Source organism: Dendrobates tinctorius, unplaced genomic scaffold (assembly GCF_039654945.1).
Source record: "Dendrobates tinctorius isolate UK_male_01 unplaced genomic scaffold, ASM3965494v1 ptg000011l, whole genome shotgun sequence".
NCBI lineage: Eukaryota > Metazoa > Chordata > Amphibia > Anura > Dendrobatidae > Dendrobates > Dendrobates tinctorius.
This window is the reverse complement of record NW_027361679.1, coordinates 17,659,851-17,684,414: the sequence shown is the minus strand read 5'-3', so window position 1 is coordinate 17,684,414 and position 24,564 is coordinate 17,659,851. Positions and strand designations below refer to the sequence as shown.

Sequence of the window (24,564 nt, the reverse complement as noted above, 5' to 3'; positions counted from 1 at the left end):
GTGTGCACTGTACATGAGTGTGTGTGCACTTTTATGCATATATATGTGTTCATGGGGAGGTGCTGTCCCTGTGTGTATATACGATACGTGTGTACATGTGTGTGTGTATATATGTTTATGATGGAGGCGTGCTAGTCAACCTACAACCAAAAAACCTTGTCCCGACCTGTACTGTTTCAATTATATCAGATATACAGTATGTAAAGTGTTTAGGGATGAGCAGATCAGGCAAAATTCAAACTCACCTGTTCATGTGTTTTCCCAAGTAACTAGTTTCAAAGTTATTTTCTGTGAACTTAATGTCCCTTATTATGGGTCTAGAGAGACCCAAGAGCATAATAAATGTAATATCTAAAAATAACAAAAATCCTTATACTCACCCTCTGCTCACGTCTCCGGCCCCTCCACTCCTTACCATCACTCGTTGGGTGCCATCACAGTATCTTACTCTACAGCACTCACGCTGAAATCCTCGAGCCTCTCACACTGAGCTGGGACATCCACGTCTGAGGCCTGGGATATTTCTGCACAAGCACACCAAAGGTCATGACGCAATAACGTCACAATATATGCACAGGATCTCAGCATCTCCAGCAGGGATCTGAAAATGCGACGAGGACCTGACAGTAAGATTAGTAGTAATAGTAAATATTAGTGTTTTCTTTTAACCTTTTGATTGTGCTTTAAGGTTCAAAAAATAGCCACTATGCTGAATAGCAAATTTCGAAAAAATCTGTATTTTGGCGAATGTGGATTTTTGCAACTTAAATTCCACATTAATTTATTTGCTCATCTCTAACAGTGTGACCTGAAAGGGGCAAGTTGCTCCCACCTTCACCAAACCCCCGCTTGTAGGCTGTAATGCCAGCCTTTGCAATGTTGTGCATTGCTGCACATGTCACTTGTCCTTTGAGAAACTTTGAGTAGCTTTATTTATCTACACTAAGGCTAAGTTCACACCGGTGTCGCACATTCCATCACATTTAAAGAAAACTCAGCACTCTTTTCATTATTAGCGGTGGATAAAGTGTCGGATTCGGCCAGATCTCATCATAAGTCAATGGGGCATAGAGTATTGTTGGTTTTTGTGCTATGAAAAATTCACCCCGGTGTCATGGCGTATGTTCTTATCGGACAAGACAATGCCGATGTGAGAAGTGCTTTTGTGCAGTAAAGCCGACTGTTTTCACTTACTGTTTAATCAGCTATAGCAGCGACTTTCATTAAACACGGAGAGCTGAATTTCGGTAAGCAGGACACATCTTGCAAACAACATCTGCCATGCAGCCCCAAAAAAATAATGCCAGAAGATGTGCTACCCATGCCAACGCTATGCAACAATAGTTTCCCTTACTAGAAAATAAACTTCCATGAAGGCAAAATAATTGTTTAGGTGCTGAGCGGAGCACAATTACTATGCCACTTACAACTTCTCAGTGAGTTAACCAAGTAGGAAAGTGCTGTGGCTTGAGAAATGGGCATTCTGCCTTGTTTTTAGATCGCATGAGTTATGAAAACCCAATGGGAATGTAACCGTTCACTTGTGAACAATTTTCCAGTACAAGCCTAACTTACCACGCTCTAGAATGTACCGAACAATGGATTTCTACATCAACATTATCAGGGGTATTGCAACATGGATAATTGTTTGAATTTAAAATAAAACATTAAATAGCAGTGAGTAAGATGCGTGTTTTCAGCCTGATAGATCAATAATTGCCGCGGCTTTGTTCATATCCTAGTAGCTGCAGCGGCAGAGATTCCGTGGGATGCGACTGCCACCAGGTGGACAAATGTTGTGCAGCAATTTACACATTGACAAACACTGATTTCTAGTTAGCTAGCTATAGACTAATAAAGGAAGTCAACCTACACAAATGATTGACAAAAAAGCTGAAGCTTCAAAAATTAATCTTTATTAATTGAAAACCCCTGCACTTTAAAAATGAGCCATGTTCACAAGCATAAGCTAAAATCCATGGATCCCAAAATATATAATCAAACAAAAAACAAGGAGCATGATAAAGAATTATACTTTTACTATCAGTCAGGACTAGACGAATGTTCATGATACTACAGAGTTTCATGCCAAAAACTAAATAATAATTATATATGTGTATATCATTTTATTTCATTATTTCATTTTGTTCTCAGCACAAAACCCTTTACTATCATGAACAAACTTCTGGTCCTGACTGGTAGTAATGGTATAATATATATATATATATATATATATATATATATATATATATCCATTGATTAAATGGGCTGAAGGTCTGAAAAATGTATTATTTTTAAGAAGGGTAATGGAGCACTTTACAAATGTAGACAGTGGGTTTGGAAAGTATTCAGACCCCTTTTAATTTTTTACTCTTTGTTTCATTGCAACCATTTGGTAAATTCAAAAAAGTTCATTTTTTTCTCATTAATGTGCACTCTGCACCCCATCTTGACTGAAAAAAAAAGAGATGTAGAAATTTTTGCAAATTTATTAAAAAAGAAACTTTAAGGGGTCTGAATACTTTCCGAGCCCACTGTATATACGGTATCATCGGGGTCTGCTTTATAGAGCGTATCTGTCAAATACTGCGTGATTAGACTCTCTAAAATGTATTGAATTGCTTGCTGATTGGATTAAACAACATACCGGAAATATTCTCCGATCTATATGACCTTGATAAAAACATCCCATCTTAGTTTCGGATTTGTCAGCTACTCAATCATATTGCAGATCTTCCATTCATTCAGGGGCCATGTTATATGGTTATGTGGTGACAAGCTGTACTCACTATAACTAGTTCACAGAAGTTTTAATCATGCATATTATAATTACATCTGAAGAGTCAGTCATCTGGGTGGAGCCCATCCTCATAGGTCACTGCTGAGTCTATGTGTCCTGAGCATGGGCAGTAAGAAGAAGCATATTTATCCTGGGGTTGGACATGGTTCAAGTATGAAAACTTTGATATCTTCCATCATAGAGAATTTTGTCATTTTTCTTTTCTTTTTGCAATATAAATATTTTAGAGGGTTTTTTGCATATCATGAATTGCTAGCCTACTTCTAGCATATGACTTCACTTAGCGATTAATGATGGTCCAACTTTTGGAACCCTCACTCAACCTAAAATTGAGGGGGGAGGAGTGCAGAGATGCTTTTGCCCTTCATCCTCTTCTTTGTTTTTTTTTCTTTTCAAATAAGTAGTGCAAAGCTGCATTAGATCACTGTGCAAAAAAAAAAGAAACTGCACCATCAATATGTGTAATGGGAATAATTATTTATTTATTTATTAACCGTTAAGGTAAATGCGCAATCATAAATTTTCATAAATTTCAATTTTTTCATATTATTTCATTTTTAGGCCAGTTAGTTTGATTATATACCTGTATACTGGTGTCAAAGCTCAAAGACCTCTTCTTGTATTCCCAAAATTCTAGTATTAAAGAAAATTCAAGTCACTCTTTTTACTGAGGTTACTTTTCCTTCATATATATCTGGCAATCACCTGATGATCATACTTTTTTCACTGGCAGTTTAGTAGTTTTAAATTTTATACTTATTCTGCAGTTGCTGCAGTATGCATCAGATCTCCAAAGAACTGTCTCCCTTGTGATCAAGTGGTCAGTTTATACACTTCACCAAATACAAGGATGCAGAATTACAGTGGAGAAGGAGAGACCAGCAGTGTGAACCAATGATGTAATAAGAGGTGTGTCCTAGACAACCTTAAACTCCCTGTAAGCACTGGGTGTAAGCTGTAGTCACATATACCTCAGGGATGAAGCTGGCACGTCAGGCATGTCACTGTCCACAAGGAAGAACATTACCCCTTACATCCTATACATTTTGTATAGCCAAATCAGATCTCTTGCTTTGCACTGAGGAGTGGCAACACACCAAAATATGTGTCCACAAATTGAGATTCTGGTTTGGCATTTATCCTATGTCATGTGGCAAGACTTGATAAAGGGTCGATATAGATTTTTAGGATTGCTACTTACATTAGGTGGCACAAGAGTACACGTCCTCTTTCTCTCGGAAGAGTCAAATTACATTTTTAAATTCCCAGAAGAGTATTATACAGCCTACAAGTCTTCTTACCCTATCATGTCAGGCATGTTATTCTCTACTAGGAGACATGTTACCCCTCACATCCAAGTCAGAGGCCTCTCATACAGCCAAATCCGACCTTTTGCTTTGCACTGAGGAGGGGCAACACCCCAAAACACATGTTTGCAAATTGAGATTCTGGTTTTACTAAGTCATATTGCAAGGCTCGTTAAAGAGTTGATATTCACTTTTAGAATCGCTGCTTTAAATGGGTGGCAGTAGAGTTGAATGCCCTTTCCTCTCTGAAGAGAAAATTTGCATAGCTATAAGAGAAGCAGACAGCAGCACCTGAGCCCTCATGATTGAGATAGACCAATGACATAAGATCAATGAAGGGTCCTGATATAGATTTGAGTACGTCACTGTGACTGATCGGACAGGAGAAGGGGGTATCGACTTCGCTCACCTCGGGGGAGGCAAGAGAAGGACCCTGCAGGGATAGGCTCTCTGGTGCCACCACTTGCCCCAGGTCAGTCAGGGAACTGCGCCAAGAGCAAATAGTCAATGGAAAAGCTTCCCTTATACGTACGAGTTAATGAGGTGCTCTCAGTCAGGGGGGATATATCTCACCAGTCCAGGCGGGGGATATATATATAAACCTCTAAGCCATCACTGCCAGAGTTCCTCGCCAAAACAGTATGGTTTGCTGCCACCAGTTCCTCATTTGAAATAAGCCCCATCTGACAGCAGGCTTATATCAGGTCAGAAGCCAACCCGGGTAGCGTATAATAACCAATGGAGTGTGTGGACGTGGGGATTCATGTATTGAGATAAAAGAGCAGCCCAAGATTAATTTTATACTTAATCGCCAAAAAGCGCACTAGAAATATACAGGCATATATTTACAGAACAATATACAGGTATACAGTCAAGAGTTTAGTACAAGGGTAGGGCATAGGTTGCAATTACCATGTTATGTAGCATGTCACCACAGGGAGGCGCTGATGGATCACAGGTCCAAATCTTAGTTACTGGCTTTCCTGGCTGCGTCAGCTAACGGATCCTCCTGCCAGTTGAAAACTCAGCTCAAAATGAAGAGCTGCCTCTTATCTCATAGGCTGCTCCCTCCCACACTCTCTGCACACCCCTGAGCTTGTGCACCCTCTCTCCTCCCATATCTGAGAGTATGATTTTCTGTCCAAAACCGTGGAGGCTCATAACTTTCCGTCTGAAGCTCTGAACGGAGCGGCAGTGGTGCCACTGGATTCTACTGGATTTTATCTGCACAGGAAGACCAAATATGCCTACTGTACATAATCCGTGGTAGCTATATTTCATAACTCCATAACACAGGGGCCTACAGGTGGCCGCTGGACATGGGCATGTGGGGGAAGGAATGCCACTTCTGAGAATGTGCTCGGCTAGGGTCAGAGATATTGCATTCTGTTATTATGGGCCCTTTTCTAGATTCCATATCTCAGATCCTTGCTGTGACCTGTGGTGCTTGAGTTAGACAAAGGAATCCAGTTTGGTTGTAGCTGCACTAGAACTCACAGCATCCTTGTGCTAACTGCTAGCCACAGAGCTTCAAAGGGCTTCTTCCTAGAGTTTAGTTAAAGAAAAACAATGATCCTGTGGCATCCCAAGGGTGGGGGCGCATTTCAGGAGCAGAGGGACATCTCAGTCGTCCCTCACAGTCACACGATTTATAGTTATTCTTCTTTTTTCACACTGCAGGCAATGTGACTACTTGTAACTCATCACAGAACATCTGTTTAAAAGGTTGAAATTGAAAATGTAGAATTCCATATCAGCATTGCAATTTATTGGCATTGTGTTATATAATTTGTTTATTTGTCTCTTGATAGGATACTGGAACTCCAGCAAAATGGGGATATGGACCTGCTAAAACATAAGTGGTGGCCCCGCAATGGACATTGTGACCTATACTCATCTGTGGAGCCCAAGCAGAAAGGCAGTGCCCTGGACATTAAAAGCTTTGCAGGAGTATTTTGCATCTTGGCAGCTGGTGTTGTTTTATCCTGCGTCATAGCAATGGTTGAAACATGGTGGAATAAGAAGAAAGGCTCCCGAGTACCTTCTAAAGAGGTAACTATTCTAAACTTTGAAGCAATGCCAATGATATTATTTCTCCGACACAGCTGTTTCTTTTTTTCCTGATTTCGCTCAAAGATTTTTAAGCAGAAATAAACTACTCTAGGTTCAACCCTTCAGCGGCTCTTGACTTAGCCGGATTTTTAGGTTTCTTGCATTTTTTTTTAAAACACAGCTTGAGTCACAGCATAAACCAGCATTAAACTGCAAAGTAGGTCAGATGAATCAAATATTTAAAAATCTGATGAATTACCCAGACCTTATTCCACATGCAGCCAGGAAAAACGAGTACATTTGGTTTGTACAATAATCCACTGTATTTGTTAGCAGTGCTGCCAAATCCTAATCTGAAGCCAAAAGGAAAAAGCAAACAGATGCTTGAAATTATGATGGCCATAGAGAAACAGTGCTATCTCGCAGTGTTTGATTATGCGCCATTTCTCCCCTCTTATATAACCTGGTGATTCATACAGAATAACTAGCCGCACGTATTTTACAATAAAATTGTGTAAAAGAAGCAAGATATAACTAAAAATAACAACATTAAATAGGCAGTGTACATATAAAGAAAACATTTTTAAACATCAAGATGTAATTAATTAAAGTGCACCTCCAGAATAAATGCATCCTAGCTAAATTATTAAGGGTGTATTGGGGGAATAGTTTTTAATATATTGTCAGTAATTTGATAAAAGACAATCTAAATATATAGCTATATTTCCAGCAGACATGGACTTTTCTCCCATCTTAGTCATGTTTTAAATTTATAACATAAGGAACAGATCCGTGGTAACCATACAGCAAATACTTCCAGGGCCTATAAGAATCCTTTGCCAATTTTGCCTCTGGTATAAGCCCTATAAAATGAATTTAAAGGCTTTATATACTTTGTCACTGATTTCTTTTTTCTTAATTTGCTTCTTAAATGCAAAATTAAATAACTGTCTAAATAGTCTTCATTGAAAATTTCCAACCACTTTGCTATTGTACAGCCTGTGCAACTCCTTTACAGAGCTGGCTGTGCTGCAAGCTCAACTATCTAAATAGTCTTCATTAAAAATGTACATAGGTAGCTGTGATTATGATAAACTTTTGTGGATTTAGTATTATTGTCTATGTCTGTAAGTGCAAGAGGGGATTGCACTGTGGCTGTACTTGAAGCATAAGGCAGTACAGGAATGAAGCTGTGCTGATGCATGAGAGCTAGTGAAAGCAGCAACATCCTGCACATACAGACCTCACATCCAGGCTGTATTGCTGAGATAGATACATGACCATATGAATATAGTCTTGCCACCTGAAACCTTTTTTTATTTCCAGGTAATCATCAATGTATGTAATTTTTTTTTCTTGTCAAAAGTATCCATAGTATTTAACTCTGTCAGTCTGTCCAGGTATCTAATATATTTTAAGGCAGGTGAAATAAAAGCAGATTTTTATTATAGGCATGAAAACTGTAAATATCCGTATTTTAATAAAATTGCTGCCTGGATCTTACAGTTTTGCACAATCTTCCGAAAAAAAAAAATATTATGGCACTCTGCTAATTCACAGTATCTCTGTAATGTGGTTTATGATTAAGATATAACAGCCCATGGATTCGTGATTGATCATGAGATCCTTTAGTTAGCGTTTTTCTGTGTGACAATTTATTAATCCGCTTAAAAAAAGTAAACATTATTAAGTAAAACAAAAGTGATGCTTAGGTAATCTGTCAGCAGGTTTTTGCTATATAATCTGAGAGCAGTATAATATAGGGCATGAGACTCTGATTCCAGGCATGTGTCACTTATTGGGCTGTGTGTTTAGTGTCAATAGTCAGTATTTTATAAGCAGAAGATTAACACTGCCAGACAACAGCTCACAGTACCAGCAATCACTCTAATCTGGGCAACCCCATCTCCACCACTGAATACCAACTTCCTCACAATGCCCAGTGTACACAGTCAGGAGTGTGGGTGAGGTTCTACACAACTCAGCCTTCTGAGCACTGCTACATCAATAATCAGAGAAAACAAGGATCATAGCAAAACTGCCCCAAGCATCCCAGTAAGTGACATCCCTGCAGTCAGGATTCCTTGCCCTAGTTATGCTGCTCTCAGATTATACAGCAAAAAACTGCTGACAGATTCCCTTTAAACTTTAGGAACAATGAGCAATGATCTCACAGTTAGGCCAGGTTCACACAGCGTTAACACAGCAGCCCGTTCAACGCATAGCACTGACGAGCTGCATTAACGCTATAGCATAACATGATATGCGTTATGCTATACCGCTAGCGCTGATGATTCATCAGCGCTAGCGGTGACGGAGCTTCAGACGCTGCAGCCCGCTTCCAGGCCTCCGTCACTGAATGACGGCACATTGCAAACGCGTGCCGCTTTACGGCATGCATCGCGATGCGCCACACAATGGGGGTCTATGGCAGCGTTAACGGACTACCATAATGCAGTGTGACCCCACCCTAAAAGAGCAGTGCTACTGACATTATATTTAAAAGTTTGCAGCTGCCTATTTGTAGTGTGATTATATGAGATGTCCTTTGAACTGCACATCATGAGACACAGGAATATGTGGAATATTCAGCTCAGATTTTTGAAGTTACAGTGTGCAATGTTTCATTCTGCAGCTGATCAGGCTGGTTAAGTAAGCTTTGCAATGAATGGACGTAAAGCTGCCAACATTTCTGAAATTGGGACATATTTCCTCCATAAAATCCATACTACACCTCTTATCATTGTCACATGAAACACAATAAATGGCATGTCCAGTTCCAGAGCTAAGTTGTTTCCAGCTGGGAATGGGATGGTTGCCTTCTCAGTGATGGAAAGCTGCATGTACACGCACATCTATTCAGTTCAGTGAGTGGAATTGACTCTTGATCAGGGAGACATAGGGAGAAAAAATGGAGTAGGTAATTTTTTCTGGTTTTAGATGCATGTGGCTGTCATTTGTAATTACTGCTCTTTGTCAGGGAACTGGGCACCTAAAAAGCCAAATGCCTTTCTGTTTTTACTCCACTGGAAGAATAGTTGCGGACTGCAGGTTGCAGAAAACTATTGGGATTTTCCCATAAACAAAATACATTTTAATCTCAGAATAAAAATAAGTTCCACAATTGGATGTGTTTAAATAAAATGTTCCTGTGCTGAGATAATCTTATAAATGTGCCTCTGCTGTGTACTGTGTAATAGCTGTGTCTGACAGTACAGGAACATGGTCTGATCATACCACAGCTCCAGAGCAAGGGGGGAAGCAAAGAGAGTATACAGACAGGACAGTGTGAAGTCACAGCTGATTCTTTCTGTGAGGTAAAACATTTGCTTCTTGTTTGTTTTACCTCACTGAAATAATCACCTGCGATCTCATGCTGTCCTGTCTGTATCCTCTCTTTTGCTTCCTTCCCTGCCAAGGATATGATCAGACAATGTTCCTGCATGGTAAGACACAGCCATTAGACAGCTCATAGAAAGTGCACATTTATAAGATTATCTCAGCACAGGAACATTCTTTTAACACATCCAATTGTGGAGCTTATTTTTATTCCAAGATCTATTGAAATGTACTTTGTTCATGGCACAACCCCTTTAGTTTTCTGCACCTGCAGTTCTACAACTATTTTTCGAGTGAAGTAAAGACAGGAAGGCATTTGGCTTTCTAGGTGACCACAGTGTCTCGGATGTCACAGTGTAGAAGTATCATCTTTATTCTCATTTGCACATGAAAACTTAAGAAGCAATGAAATGAAACTGAATGGCAGAAAATACAGATTAGATATTAGAAAAAACTTTTTGACACTGAGGGGGATCAATGAGTGGAACAGGCTGCTATGAGAGGTGGTGAGTTCTCCTTTAATGGAGGTCTTCAAACATGAGCTGGACAGACATCTCTCTCAGATTTTTTAGTGAATCCTGCATTGAGCAGGGGGTTGGACACGATGACCCTGGAGGTCCCTTCCAACTCTAACATTCTATGATTCTATGAAAATATAGTATTTTTATTTTACAAGGAGGAATATAGTATTTCGGAAGGGATTGTCTTGCTTGTGGGCAATCTCTTTAGATGAGGTTTTTCCACTAAATATATTTATCTTTTAATCATAACATATTATAAACACATGATTGCTACCACTAAGATTGATTCCATAATTGGTTACTAATTCACCTTGGTATATAAAGCAATGGTGTACATGTTCAAACACCACTTCAAACTTTCAGAGCTTTCTTGATAGTTTTGATAAATTGAATCAAGCAGTGGTAACACATGCATACAACATTTCCATTAACTTTGGAGGCTATGGGACCTCTATTCTCGAGATCAATGGGGATTCCACCTTTCAGACCCACAGTGATCAATACCTTTATAAAGTGGATAATGTATGTATTAGGAAAACCCCATAAAGTAAATTTAGTCGTTCTGTTTGTTTAAGCAGCGCGTGTTATCCGTTTAGCAACACTGCCATCATGCATGAAATGCCAGCTATGGCTGAAAATATAAAAAGTAATTGTTACACAGTTAAATATATTGTATATTGTATTGCTTGGGTAGCATTCAATTACTAAGGCTTTGGGGAAGACTTTTACAAACAAATAATTCAGCCCAATGGAGCATAAAACTCAATATTTTCTACTGCTGTTGAGCAGAGCTTTGTGCATCAGAGATTTTATTCTATATATTTAAATGAGATGCAAACACAATATTTGCCTATACAAGCAACTTATGCTTATGCGTAGCTATACTACTGCCGCTGATATTTCCTTTATATTTATGTTTCAATCTGTATCCATGGCTATTGACAAATTATCTTGTCCTTTCATCCAGTCCACCCATTTAATTGGGAAAAATCATACATGCATGGCTAATCTTAGTTGTAAAATATTATTTAAAAAAAAGCAGTGACAGCAGGAGAAAAAATATTCCGCTGGACAGCGCATCTAATATATCTGAGGGCAAATATATTAGCGAAAAAGGCGCTGTCCATTCAGCACCCGAGCCTAACACTGATTTCATTTGCTTTTCAGATTATGGATTGGTTACAGGTTTTTCGGCATCATATAAAATTATAGAATTTCATTGTGAATATTGCTGAAATAAAATCTTCAATCTTGTTACGAATCCGATTCTTGAAAAAAAATTATGTAGAGGAATTTTCGAAGTAGTGAATTCTGCCATTTTTGCTGTAATAAATTCTAAAGCCCAGAAAGGCTAAAGACAGGTAATAAATGCATCTGAAGAGTGGATTATACTGGAGAGCTCAATGACAGTCGCTATAGCACTATTATGGGATGCCATGTTTCTAGCACTCTACTTCTAATAGCAACCTTTGTTTTAATTTTTAATTCATGAACCACTATTGCACTTGGAGCCTTGTAATATATCTTATTGGAAAAATTTGCTTCTTTCTCATACTGGAATAACCCCTTCATGACCGGAGCTTTTTTTGATTTTTTATTTTTGTTTTTCACTCCCCTCCTTCCCAGAGCCATAACTTTTTTATTTTTCCATTAATATGGCTATGTGAGGGCTTATTTTTTGTGGGATAAGTTGTACTTTTGAACGACATCATTGGTTTTAGCATGTCGTGTACTCGAATATGGGAAAAAAATTCCAAGTGCGGTGAAATTGCAAAAAAAAGTGCGGCGCTCAAAGCAATCTGTCTGCAACAACCATAGAAGTCTCTATGAGACATCTGGTTGTCCAGGCAACGTGTCGCCGAACCCCGATCACGTGATGAGGGTCAGCGATGAGCTCACTTCCGGCCCGGCAGCTGGAAATGCTAGTTAAATGCCCCCTGTCAGCGCTTGACAGCGGGATTTAACTAGTTAGTAGGCGCAGGTGGATGGCGATTCCGCCCACGCCTATTTCAGGCACATGTCAGCTGTTTATAACAGCTGACATGTCGCGGCTTTGAGGTGGGCTCACCGCCGTTGCCCACCTCAAAGCAGGGGAGTCTGACTGATGATGTACTATCCCGTCAGCAGTCAGAAAGGGGTTAAACATTAATTCTCAAAATTACCAATTTTAAAATCTCTATTGTCTGAGATTGAGATTCTATATAGAAATGAGCGGTAGGAGGAGACATCCTATCTCAGTAATGTAACAATTTGAGTTCACCTTAAATAGATTTCACCCATAAACTGTGAATTTTGGGAACAAATAATCAGTCCAGCAGGAAAAAGGCAAATTTCTCTGATAAGATATATTACAAAGTTTTTTTTTATTTTCATATGTACTATTCATTTATGAAATGAAAATTAAACTAACAATTACTCTTTAATGTTGACTGAGCAGCTCTAGCATGAGATATGCTGCACTCTCTTGCTAGAAACATGACAACTTTAAAACAAATCTATCAGTAGGATTAACCCTCCTTAGCCATTTATTTGGGCATGTAGGTCATACAAAGTTGAATAAAATGACACCTTGATATCTGTGATATGATGTCTAAAGCCCCCGTTACACACTGCGATATCGCTAGCAATATCGCTGTAAAGTCACCGATTTTGTGACGTTGCAGCGATATTGCTAGCGATATCGCTGCATGTGATACTTACCTCCGACCGGCTCCCCCGCTGGTTATCGCTGATCGCGCGAGAAGCTCCTGGACCATTCCTCGCCGGCCACTTCCTGCTGGGCTTCCTGTGGCGCCGACGAGCGACGCATGGAGCCGGGCGGGAGGACATCAGGATCGCCTCGTCTGACAGGTAAGTAGCTACCCCCGACCCCTGCGATGTCGCTGCTGAGAGCTGCCTGTGTGGCAGCTCACTAGCGACCACCTAGCGATGCACCAGGGATCCTGACCGCGTCATATCGCTGGTCAGGATCGTTGGTGCATCGCTAGGTGTAACGGTACCCTTATTCCAGAGAAATCCATGTTTTTCTGATATGCAAATGAGCTGTTAAGATCTATAGGCCAGACACAGATCTGAATAACTGTCTATCTTCATAGTGCATTTTAAGTGAATTAAATAATGACTGACATTTTGCTGTCATAATCACAGAAAGCTCTGCAGTGAGATTATAACTCACACAGTACAACAGAGCTAAAGGCCCCGTCACACATAGCGACTCACCAGCGATCCCGACAACAATATGAACTTGTCAGGATCGCTGGTGTGTCGCTACATGATCGCTGGTGAACTGCCAAACAGGCAGCTTGACCAGCGATCAGCACCAGTGACGATGAGCGCGCGCGTCGCTGTGTACCTTAGATACCAGCGCGCTGGTGCAGGGAGCTGGTAACCAAGGTAAACAGTGGGTTTCTAAGTGCCGCTTAGAAACCCGCTGTTTACCTTGGTTACTAGCTCCCTGCATCAGCCCGGTGGTAACTACGGTACACAGCGGGTTTCTAAGTACCGTGCGGCGCTTAGAAACCCGCTGTTTACCTTGCTTACCAGCTCCAGCTCGCTGATCGCTGGTCTCCCGCCTGTCACATGCAGCAATGTGTGCTGGCCAGCAGGAGACCAATGGTCAAAAAAATGTCCAGGACTTTCCACAACAATCAGCGATACCCGGCAGGGGGGCAGATCAGTGATAGGTGTCACACACAGCGATCTCGCTGGTGAGATCGCTGTTGCATCACAAAACTTGTGACTCAGCAGCAATCTCGCTAGCGAGATCGCTGTTTGTGACGGGGGCTTAACACAGAACAATCAAAGTGAAGTCTGTCTCGTTACAAAAACATTGGCAGCGCCACTTGTCCTTAAACAGTGGTTCAGCTTTCATCTCACAGGCAAACACTGCAGAAGGGCAGGACAGCAGAGGAGACAACTCTGTGGGAAGACAACTGCAAATGAGTTTGTTGTGTTTGTGATGAGACAATATTCAAATATGCTGTACTGTGTTCGTAATATTCAGGCACAGCTCTGTAGCAGAGCTGCCAGCCCTAGGAGAGGGAAACTGCTGCTGCAAATGTATCACTACTGTGTTAGCTTTGCTGTAATATGTTCTGAGCTCACTGCAAAGCTGTGTGTGATTATGTGAGCAATGTATAAGTAATTACTTGGTCCACACTGGTAACATCTCCTTTCAATTAAAATAAGCACTGAAAGCAAATTCTCATGCAGATTAGTGTCCAGCCCATAGATCTTATCAGCTAATTTAAAAATAAGAAAAACATGGATTTCTCTGGAATAAGACATTGGATCACAGATATCTATACAGTATATATAAACGCCTTATCATGTCTGTCTGTATCCGAAATTGCGGGCCGCAGATTGGTTGCGGCCGCCAGGCCGCAACCAATCAGCGACAGGTGCAGCTGTTTGTAACGGTAAGCTGCGCCTGCCGCTGATTGGCCAATCAGCGGCAGACGCAGTCGGGCGCAGCGCTCAATCGGGCGCAGGCCTTAATCTGTAAAAAAGAGAACTAAAATAAAAAAAGGTTATTCTCACCTTCCGACGGCCTCCTGACGTCTTTCCACGCGCCTGGCCTCGCGTTCCCAGTAATGCTTTGTGGCTAAGGCTAGTTTCACACTAGCGTTTATTTCCTGCAGCGCACGGTGCCGCTAAGCCCCACCCCCTCCCGGCTCCCTGCCTGCCCCATCCGGTCATCGCCGCCTACTAGAGCACATTGCTAAAGATAGGGTGCACAGATCGTGCGCTGGCCGTGCGCTAGCAGGATTTTGCCGTGCGCTGCACACTTTTGAAGGTTCGCCCGTGTGCGCCGAACGCAGCATGTTGCACGCTCGGCGCACCTTCAAAAGTGCGCAGCACACGGCAAAATCCTGCTAACGCATGGCCAGCGCACGATCTGCGCACCCTATGCTAAAAATAGGGTGCGCAGATCGCAAGCGCCCATGTGCGCTAGTAGGCGGCGATGACCGGATGGGGCGGGCAGAAAGCCGGGAGGGGGCGGGGCTTAGCGGTGCCGTGCACTGCAGGAAATAAACGCTAGTGTGAAACTAGCCTTAGACTGCTGATGACGTCACTCTCGCGAGAGCGAGAAGGAAGACCGACGTCACTCTCTCGAGAGCCAGAAAGAAGGCCGACGTCACTCGCGAGAGCGAGAAAGAAGACCATCAGCGGTCTAAGCCGCAAAGCATTACTGGGAACTCGAGGCCGGGCGCGTGGAAAGAAGACAGGAGACCGTCGGAAGGTGAGAATAACTTTTTTTATTTTTTAATATTATTTTTGTACATGCTAGAGGGCCACGGCAGTGATTGGTCATAGCTACAGGGCTGCGTTGCTGATTGGCCGCGGACAGAGGGCCGCGATGCTGATTGGTCGTGGCTACACAGAAAGGGGGGTGAGGGGACCATGCATACCAGGAAAGGGGGGTGAGGGGACCATGCATACCAGGATTAGGGGGTGAGGGGACCATGCATACCAGGATTGGGGGGGTGAGGGGACCATGCATACCAGGAAAGGGGGGTGAGGGGACCATGCATACCAGGATTAGGGGGTGAGGGGACCATGCATACCAGGATTGGGGGGTGAGGGGACCATGCATACCAGGATTGGGGGGTGAGGGGACCATGCATACCAGGAAAGGAGGGTGAGGGGACCATGTATACCAGGAAATGAGGGTGAGGGGACCATGCATACCAGGAAAAGGGGGGTGAGGGGACCATGCATACCAGGATTGGGGGGTGAGGGGACCATGCATACCAGGAAAGGGGGGGGGTGAGGGGACCATGCATACCAGGATTGGGGGGTGAGGGGACCATGCATACCAGGATTGGGGGGTGAGGGGACCATGCATACCAGGATTGGGGGTCGAGGGGACCATGCATACCAGGAAAGGGGGGTGAGGGGACCATGCATACCAGGAAAGGGGGGTGAGGGGACCATGCATACCAGGTTTGGGGGGTGAGGGGACCATGCATACCAGGTTTGGGGGGTGAGGGGACCATGCATACCAAGATTGGGGGGTGAGGGGACCATGCATACCAGGAAAGGGGGGTGAGGGGACCATGCATACCAGGATTGGGGGGTGAGAGGACCATGCATACCAGGAAAGGGGGTGATGGTGAGCATACATACCAGGATTGGGGTGTGAGAGGACCATGCATACCAGCAAAGGGGGGTGAGGGGACCATGCATACCAAGAAAGGGGGTTGAGGGGACCATGCATACCAGGATAGGGGGGTGAGGTGACCATGCATACCAGGATTGGGGGGTGAGAGGATCATGCATACCAGGATTGGGGGGTGAGGGGACCATGCATACCCCGAAAGGGGAGTAAGAGGACCTTGCATACCAGGAAAGAGAAGCGAGAGGACCATGCATACCAGGATTGGGGGTGAGAGGACCATGCATTCCAGGATTGGGGGGTCAGGGGCCATGCATACCAGGTTAGGGGGTTGAGGGGTAGCATGCATATCAGGATTGGGGGTAAGAGAACCATACATATCAGGATTGGGGGGTGCATTATTGCATTATTATTAAATCTTAAAAAATAAACTGCATACATATTCTAGAATACCCGATGTGTTAGAATCAGGCCACCATCTAGTATAGATATACTTTTATTCAGCTTGCTATGACCTTCATGCCCATATAGATGGCTTATGAAGGTTAGTCCAACTGATAGATTTCCTTCAATAGTGCCATAGACCGCCATTGATCTTTCTAGTGCAATCTACTCAGAAAAATTAAAACGGCAATCATTCTTTACACACTAATATTATAAAGTTACAAACTACCTTCAGTGGCACAATGGAACAGAGAAGGTTCACTGGGAACTTCATAGATTGGTTTCTTATGTTGAACAGCAACATTAGTGGATAAGATCCCTGTGCACAACATTACAGTAAGTGTCAGCTTGAGCACTGTAAAACACACTGCCATTGAGCAGTAGGAGAAAGTGAATCATGGATAATTTTTTATGATCTGACTGTGTGATAGGTAATTCTGTGATTTCCATATTTCAGAAGACAAAGTCATTGAACAGCGCCAATTAAAGCTAGAATAAGGAAATCTTAATGTTACGACATTTCAACTTTGCTGGTATTGCTTTAATGAAACATCTCTCCTGCCCTAGATTTGACTGGTCACAAAATAATGGCCTCAAACCCATTAACCAGCCAGATTTTAATGTTCAATATCAGTTGCAAACCTCACTAATGTTCTTTTGGCTGAGTGGATTCAAACCACATATACAATTTTCTCCTATTCCTGAAAGTCAATGTAAGCCTTAAGGGCATGTCACACTAAGAGATATCGCTAGCAATATCGCTATAACTAGTGACGTTATAGCGATATTGCTAGCGATATCGCTGTGTCTGATACTTACCTACGACCGGCTCCCCCACTGGTTATCGCTGATCGCGCGAGAACGTTCAGGACTGTTTCTCGTCATCAGCTTCCTGCGGCGCTTCCTGCTGTGAGGACGAGCGACGCGTGGAGCCGGGCGGGAGGACGCAGGATCGCCTGGTGTGACAGGTAAGTAGCGACCCCCGTCCCCAGCGATGTCGCTGGTGTGATCTGCCTATGTGGCAGCTCACTAGCGACCACTTAGCGATGTACCAGCGATCCTGACCGCGTCATATCGCTGGTCGGGATCGCTGGTACATCGCTAAGTGTGACAGTACCTTTAGTGAAAAAGGGTTCCTATATCATCAGCTCTGGAGCTGAGATCAATACCACTTATTGGGACTCCTTATTCTTTTATATAATGTATATCTGAGAATATTTTGACATATGAATATCTGAACTCGGGGACCAGGTAAGTAATGTAGTTACCAAACATATGTTCTTTAATTAAAGTCTGAGTTTTTTTGTGCTAAACCAGATTTCATGAAGGTCAGAAGACAATATGCCAATAATCTATTTCTTCACATACGAAATAGTGAATGATAAAAGTCTCTGTGATACATATTCATGCAGTTCATTTTCCAAAGTTATTGCTAAACTTACAATCCTATCATTTCTATTATGTTTCAAAAAGTAACATATGATGTATATTAATTTATTTGGAAAATAAATTATAGAGATTGAGGAAAAATGCTAAAAAATTCAGAACAATCTGTTTTTTATAATGGTTTACACATCTGATATCTGATACAGATCACAATGTGAATATAGCATGTTAACACTCAAAAATATATTCAACACATATCAAACCCATTACAAAATCCCAATTTCATTAATTTAAGCTGATTACCTGACAGAGTATTACTGAAATAGATTTTTTTTTCTCGGAAAGAAAATCTAAGAAGTTGCTTTAACCAACTGTACAGTTTCAAGCAGGTTCCTGCTATAGAAATATGTTCTAAGCCATAGTCATTCAGTCATTATGCATCCCACGTTTTTCATTCTGTTGTTACATTTTCATAAATGACTACATTTCCAGGTGTAACTATTAGTATGGTGCAAGCATGCAACTCATAGCACACTGGTAGATACAATTCTGCTCATGTCTCACATGGATTCCATGCTGGTACATTTTCTCTATCAAATTATAATTACAGGCCCATAAAATTGTTCTTCCACTGGTAATGACCAGAAATAGGGAGAGTTTAGTAAGTTAGAAATAGCACTTCTAGTGTGTTTAGAAAATAAATATAAGAGCTGATAATTTTGCTAATGTAGAAATGGGAGTAGTTACCTTTTACTTTGGTAAATGTGATGTATATACTATAACATGAGCTTACTGACCAGGCCCCCAAAATAGTGACTATTTAAAGGGAATTTGTCAGAAGGACCAACCCTCCTTAACAATCTATATGAGCATGTAGGTCATAGGAAGCTGAATAAAATGAAACTTTGAAATCTATGATTTAATGTCTTATTCCAGAGAACTCCAAAATGTCCTAGTATGTAAATGAGGTGTTAAGATCATTTGATCAGACACAAATCTACCTGAGAATTGGCCTCCAGATTTTATTTTAAATGAAAGCGGCATTTAACAGTATGAGATATGTAATGACAGACATCTTCTCTCCTGATCTCAGTGCAAAGTTGTGTGTGCTTATAATTAACACAGTACAGCAGAGCTGAACTTTGTCTTATTGCAAACAAATCTGCAGTCATCTTCTTACTGCTCTAATCTCTGCTGCAGAGTTGTGCCTGATTACAGCTAACACATCTTCAGCTTCCATCTCACAGGCAACTAGTGTGAGGAGGGGAAGTACAGCTGAGCTGAGAACACTATGAGAGGAGAGCTGCAGCTACAGATGTGCTTGTAATGAGATAATGTTCATTTGTATTGTACTGTGTTAGTTATCATCACACACAGTGCTGCAGTGAGATCAAGAGGGCTGACAGTCTGTTACATGTGTCACACTGGTAGCACCCCCTTTCATTTAAAGTAAGCTTTAGAGACAGATTTTCAAGGAGCATTGTGTCCAACCCATAGATATTAGCAGGTCACTTACATATTAAGATAAACATTGATTTATCTGTAGTAAGAAATTGGATTGAAGATATCAAGACATTATATTATTCCACTTTCTATGGCCTACATGCCATATAGACAACTTAGGAGGGTTGATCCTACTGACACATTCCTTTTAAATCTGTGAAATGTTTTACAGGAGTACTGTCAAATACAACACATGAGTATAAAAGCAAAATCTCTACATATCTTATCTAACGTATCTTTGAAATGAAGATTGGCAACCCCCGCTACTGCATAATAGGATTTATTATTTACAGGCAGACATCTGTGGCCAGGAATCTCTTCTGATAAGCTCAAGGCCTAATGGAGCAATCATCAACACAGCTGGAGGCCAAAGCTGATAGCCCAACAGCTACAAAGCTACAGACTATTTAAACTTCTTAATAACAAACCAAAACTTACTAGGCATTCACCAACGTCCTTCACTGTAAGTACTACAGGCAAAACTATAGGCAAAACGTAAAAATATTGCAATTGTAGGAAAAAGCCAATAAAACAGGAGAATTCTTGCATTGAAATGATGACAATTCTACCCAAACATTTTAAGGTTGGGTCTGGCTCATTCAAGATGCTGAGATTTCACAATGCCTGGAAGGCGGCTTGCTTACTTTTTTTTGGATGACACCAAAGAGGCTTGTATGTAACATGCTGAGAAAGTATAATTTTGGCATAAATCAAATACATGAGAGTCAGTTTTTCTCATTTGTATGATAAGTTTTCAGGCAGTTGTCATTTAGGTAAATAGGGCAATGGCTACAAACTTCTGCATTAGACATACAGTCCTTCTCTCCCATTAGATGCTCTTGGGCTTCCACATATGCAATAAATGATTGACTGCACAATTGGGGTAATCTAGCTGTCTATAAAGTAAAGTAAAAGTAAGGTAAAAACAGAATTAAAAATGTTTATGTAAGTAAGAAAGAAGGATTTGGGCATGTTGAATTTTACATGCCCATTCCTTTTGATAAATTGCCACCGTATTGGTCCGGCAGCTGATCACTCTGCTCTCCACATTAAAGCTGGAGTCACACATAGCGACTTACCAGCGATCCCAACAACGATATCAACGTGCCAGGATCGCTGGTAAGTCACTATGTGATCGCTGGTGAGCTGTCACACAGACAGCTTCACAAGCGATCAGCACGATGCCGAGGTGAGGAGCGAGCCCGGGAGCAGCGGACAAGTGTGCCTGCTGTTCCAGTCCTCCACCAGCAGAGGGTGCGCCTGTATCCCCGGCCTCTCCTGGCGGCATCCTGCTGCCTCCTGTCCCCAGCGTGCGGCGGCGGCAGGTACACACTCCGCGGGCTCCTGGTCCCCAGCGTGAGGCGGCGGCACCTGTAACTCGCTGGTAACTAATGTACACATCGGGTATCCAAGGGACGCGCGTCCCTTGGATAACCGATGTGTACATTAGTTACCAGCTGATCGCTGGTCTCCCGCCTGTCACACGTAGCGATGCGTGCTGGCCAGCGGGAGATCAGCGACGAAAAAAATGTCCAGAGGTTTCTTGCAGCGATCAGCGATACCGGCAGGGGAGCCGGTCGCTGATCGCTGTCACACACAGCGATATCGCTGGTGAGATTGCTGTTGTGTCGCAAAACTTGTGTTATGTCGCAAAACTTGTGACACAGCAGCGATCTCGCTAGCAAGATCGCTATGTGTGACGGGGCCCTAAGAGTACAAGCATACTAAATGTTGATCTATATACTCAATTAGGAAGGACTAGCTGTCACCAGTTGCTTATGGAAAATCTTGCTGTTGGGGATTTCAGAGAGTTCTATATCTCTAGGGTCAATAGTGGTATAGATTGCCATCCATTTTCAACTTTTTTTTTGACTGGCATGCCAACTTTCCATAGACTCAAACTCAGGTTTTTCATTCAATACATTATTTTGTCTCTTGCTTTACATGTCTCTGGTGATTCATTTTACTAGCTTTACAGTGCATATTTATTGTTGAGGTCCATAGAATCAAAACTAGTGGAAAGTATCACCTCACTCCAGTTCATTTGTTATTTTTTGGTAATATTGAACAAATTACATCAATAGAAGACAAGCTGTTTAAAAACATTTAAAACTCTGTCTCCATCAAAATAGCATTTAACAGAAGCGTGGCATTTTTTTTATATTTAGTGATATTTAATTATTCACCAAATATTGCCATTGACACCTCAATAAGGGCATTTTGCAGCACCATGACAGCAAATTTATACAAGTAGATGGTTTATAACAAATAGAATCTATAATATAACAGAGATGTGCGCTTCTGTCTGAAGCCTCTGAACCAACGCAGTGTTGATCAGGAGTCAGCGCATGCTGCACTATGGCGTCATTATCTCCAGGATGTTGGTTGTAGCAGCTTCTTCAGAGAGAGACCAACATTTGGTTTCAGTCACGGGGGTGACCCCGGTTCAGTCACTGCTCTGAGTATACAGAGCAGCTGCTGTAACCATGCCCACAGCCCTCAAAGTCACTGGCTCCACACTGAAGCCGGCGGTCAGTCAGGGTTGAGGACGCAGTTACAGCAGCTGCTCTGTATACTCACAGCGGTGACTGAACCAGCACCACACCCACTCCCATGACTGAAACCAAACACTTGGGGGAAAATTATAATACTTTTAGCTTGCATATTAACCATATCTGAAGGTTGAGAGCATTATTTCCGATGACAGGTTCCCTTTAAAGTAGCTCAAAAATGTAACAATAAAAATGCTCGCCACCCATGCGTAGCACGGGTTCAGTAGTTAGTCTATACGACAGAAAAATGACCTAGCTTATAAAGTTAAGAACGTAAAAACACATCTTTGAATCAATATACTAAGGGAATGGTTTTTGGTTACTTAAAGAGGACCAGTCACCATTGAGAAGAGAAACCAGTCAAATTGGCCAGTCTTCGCTTTTGTTTTATTCCTGCTGCTCCACTGAGTATTCAATTTTTTTTTTAATAAATCTTCCATATAGTTTCAGAGACATGGGCCATGTTTATCAATGGGTTGGTGATCAGAGTAATATTGTGAGAGCAAACTGAAGATAATGCCCCCAGAAAATCATGTGAGCCACTCCCCTTTGAAAAAGATCATAAAAATAATCTCTAAATAAAAAGGCCCTTTATTTCTAGAACAGTATGAATAAAAAAAAATACCAAATCCTCAGTGATGCAATAAGAATAAAATAACAGGCCCTTTAATTGAAATCCTCTTTAAACGGTATGCAGTGTTGTTATTATGTGCTATGTTGAGATTGTACAAAGATGCAATTAGAAATTATTTGTATAGTACCGTAAATTGAAAACAAGAATTGATAAATGGGTGTTTCAGAAAACAGTTGATTTTGCCATAAGAAGCTGCCAACAGATAGTCCTTTTCTCTGGCAATTAGAATAGTCACCAGTATGGACCACGTTTTAAAAAATTCTGTCATGCCAATTTCATCATTGAGAAAACCACATGTATGGTTAAATATAATTCAGATAAAAAATGATATACAGATGTAGAAAAAGATAATATTCTTAAATAATAGGCAAAGGTTATTACCCTTCCACGACATCCATTTCAGCACATCTCAGAAGCGGGTGTATTGAGTAGGCTCACACAGCGAGCCCACCAGCCCCTTATCCAGCAGACTATGGCTGTGTATTACAGCCAGGATCTGGTCCTAAAAATCACAGGTGGATTGGTGCTTCTCCCATGAGTGTTAACCTGTTAAGTACTTATGCTAATCTCTGCCAGTGGCATTTAACACACAGTGGCATGTCAGCCACCCATCGGTGCAGCCGTGACGTGATCGTGGTGCTATCATGACAGCTGGGGGGTTCAGCTGCTAACCCATCATGCCTATTATTACGGAGCTTCTTTGAAACCTTCCTGTGGCCGGGCTTCAAAGATGACACTGACTTCTGCCACATACAGTGGTGCTGCATTTTGATCACTGCAATTCCACAAAAAATGCTGTAACAAGGGATCAAAAAGTCCCATGTATACCAAAATGGTATCAATATAAACAGCCTCTCAAGCCGCAAAAAATAAATGATCGCATACCTCCATTTGGCTGAAAAATGAAAATGTTATGGAACTCAGAAAATGGCGACACCACCCAAAAATAATAATTTTTTTAAAACGTCTTTTTTCACCACTAAAGTAATTAAAAAAGGTGGACATGTTGAGTATTTTCGTAATTGTTTCGATGAGGAGAATCGTATTGAAAGGTAACTTTTGCCATAAAATATACTCTGTAAAAACAATTCCCCAAAAACAATGTCAGAATTGTTTTTTTTATGCTTTCACCGCACTTGGGCACTTGGCATTTTTTTTCCCATTTTCCAGTTCACCATGTGGTAAAATGAATTGTGTCTTTCAAAAATGCAACTCGTCCCACGAAAAAACAAGCCCTCGTGTGCCTAAGCGTACAGAAAAATAAAAGCATATGGCACTGCGAAGAATTAGAGGAAAAAACGGAAACTCAAAAGCGGATGTTGGCCCGGTCATGACGGGGTTAAATTTCACAATTTTATTTCCACTAAAGATTTTAGGAAATCATTTGTCTTAGTTTATCTTTATCTCTTGACAATATCCATTAGAACTAAGCGGTTCTGGTTTGCACTTGCTAGTTACATTGGGATCTTGGTTTTTATTTTACTTTATAATAGCTCATTCATGTTCTTGTGCCACTAATTGACTTCATTGTATTACATGATAGGCAGGGCCGGTTTTAGACAAAATAGGTCCCTGGGCAAAAGTTTAAAGTGGGGCCCAAAATACTAACATATTGCACCATCACACTCAAACATTTAGGTTGTTGGAGTGTGATGAGTTCAGACCATTAAATGAGAGCAATCAACAATATTGAAGTAAATTGGGGGAAAGAGAAAATAAGAAAACGGGCTACAGCTCTGTGATGTGCGCTCCTGGATCAGCCCGGTGATGGAGCGCACATCACAAGGCTGTATTCCATTTTATTAAATGCATTATCTCTGGCTTTACTGCTTATTCTGATTATCATTCAGCAATCCGTCTGATGAAGGTCTTATTGTTAGACCAAAACGTATTGATTATTGCACATTT

General features: G+C 41.6%; 1 protein-coding gene across 1 annotated transcript in view; it reads left to right on the top strand.

The window, feature by feature from the left end:
* GRID2 (glutamate ionotropic receptor delta type subunit 2) overlaps positions 1 to 24,564 on the top strand; it is a 2,095,611-nt gene that overhangs the window by 2,048,103 nt on the left and 22,944 nt on the right. The window contains exon 15 of the mRNA XM_073590055.1: positions 5,919 to 6,159. Within this exon, the coding sequence (XP_073446156.1) occupies positions 5,919 to 6,159 (241 nt within the window). The remainder of the gene's footprint in view (positions 1 to 5,918; positions 6,160 to 24,564) is intronic.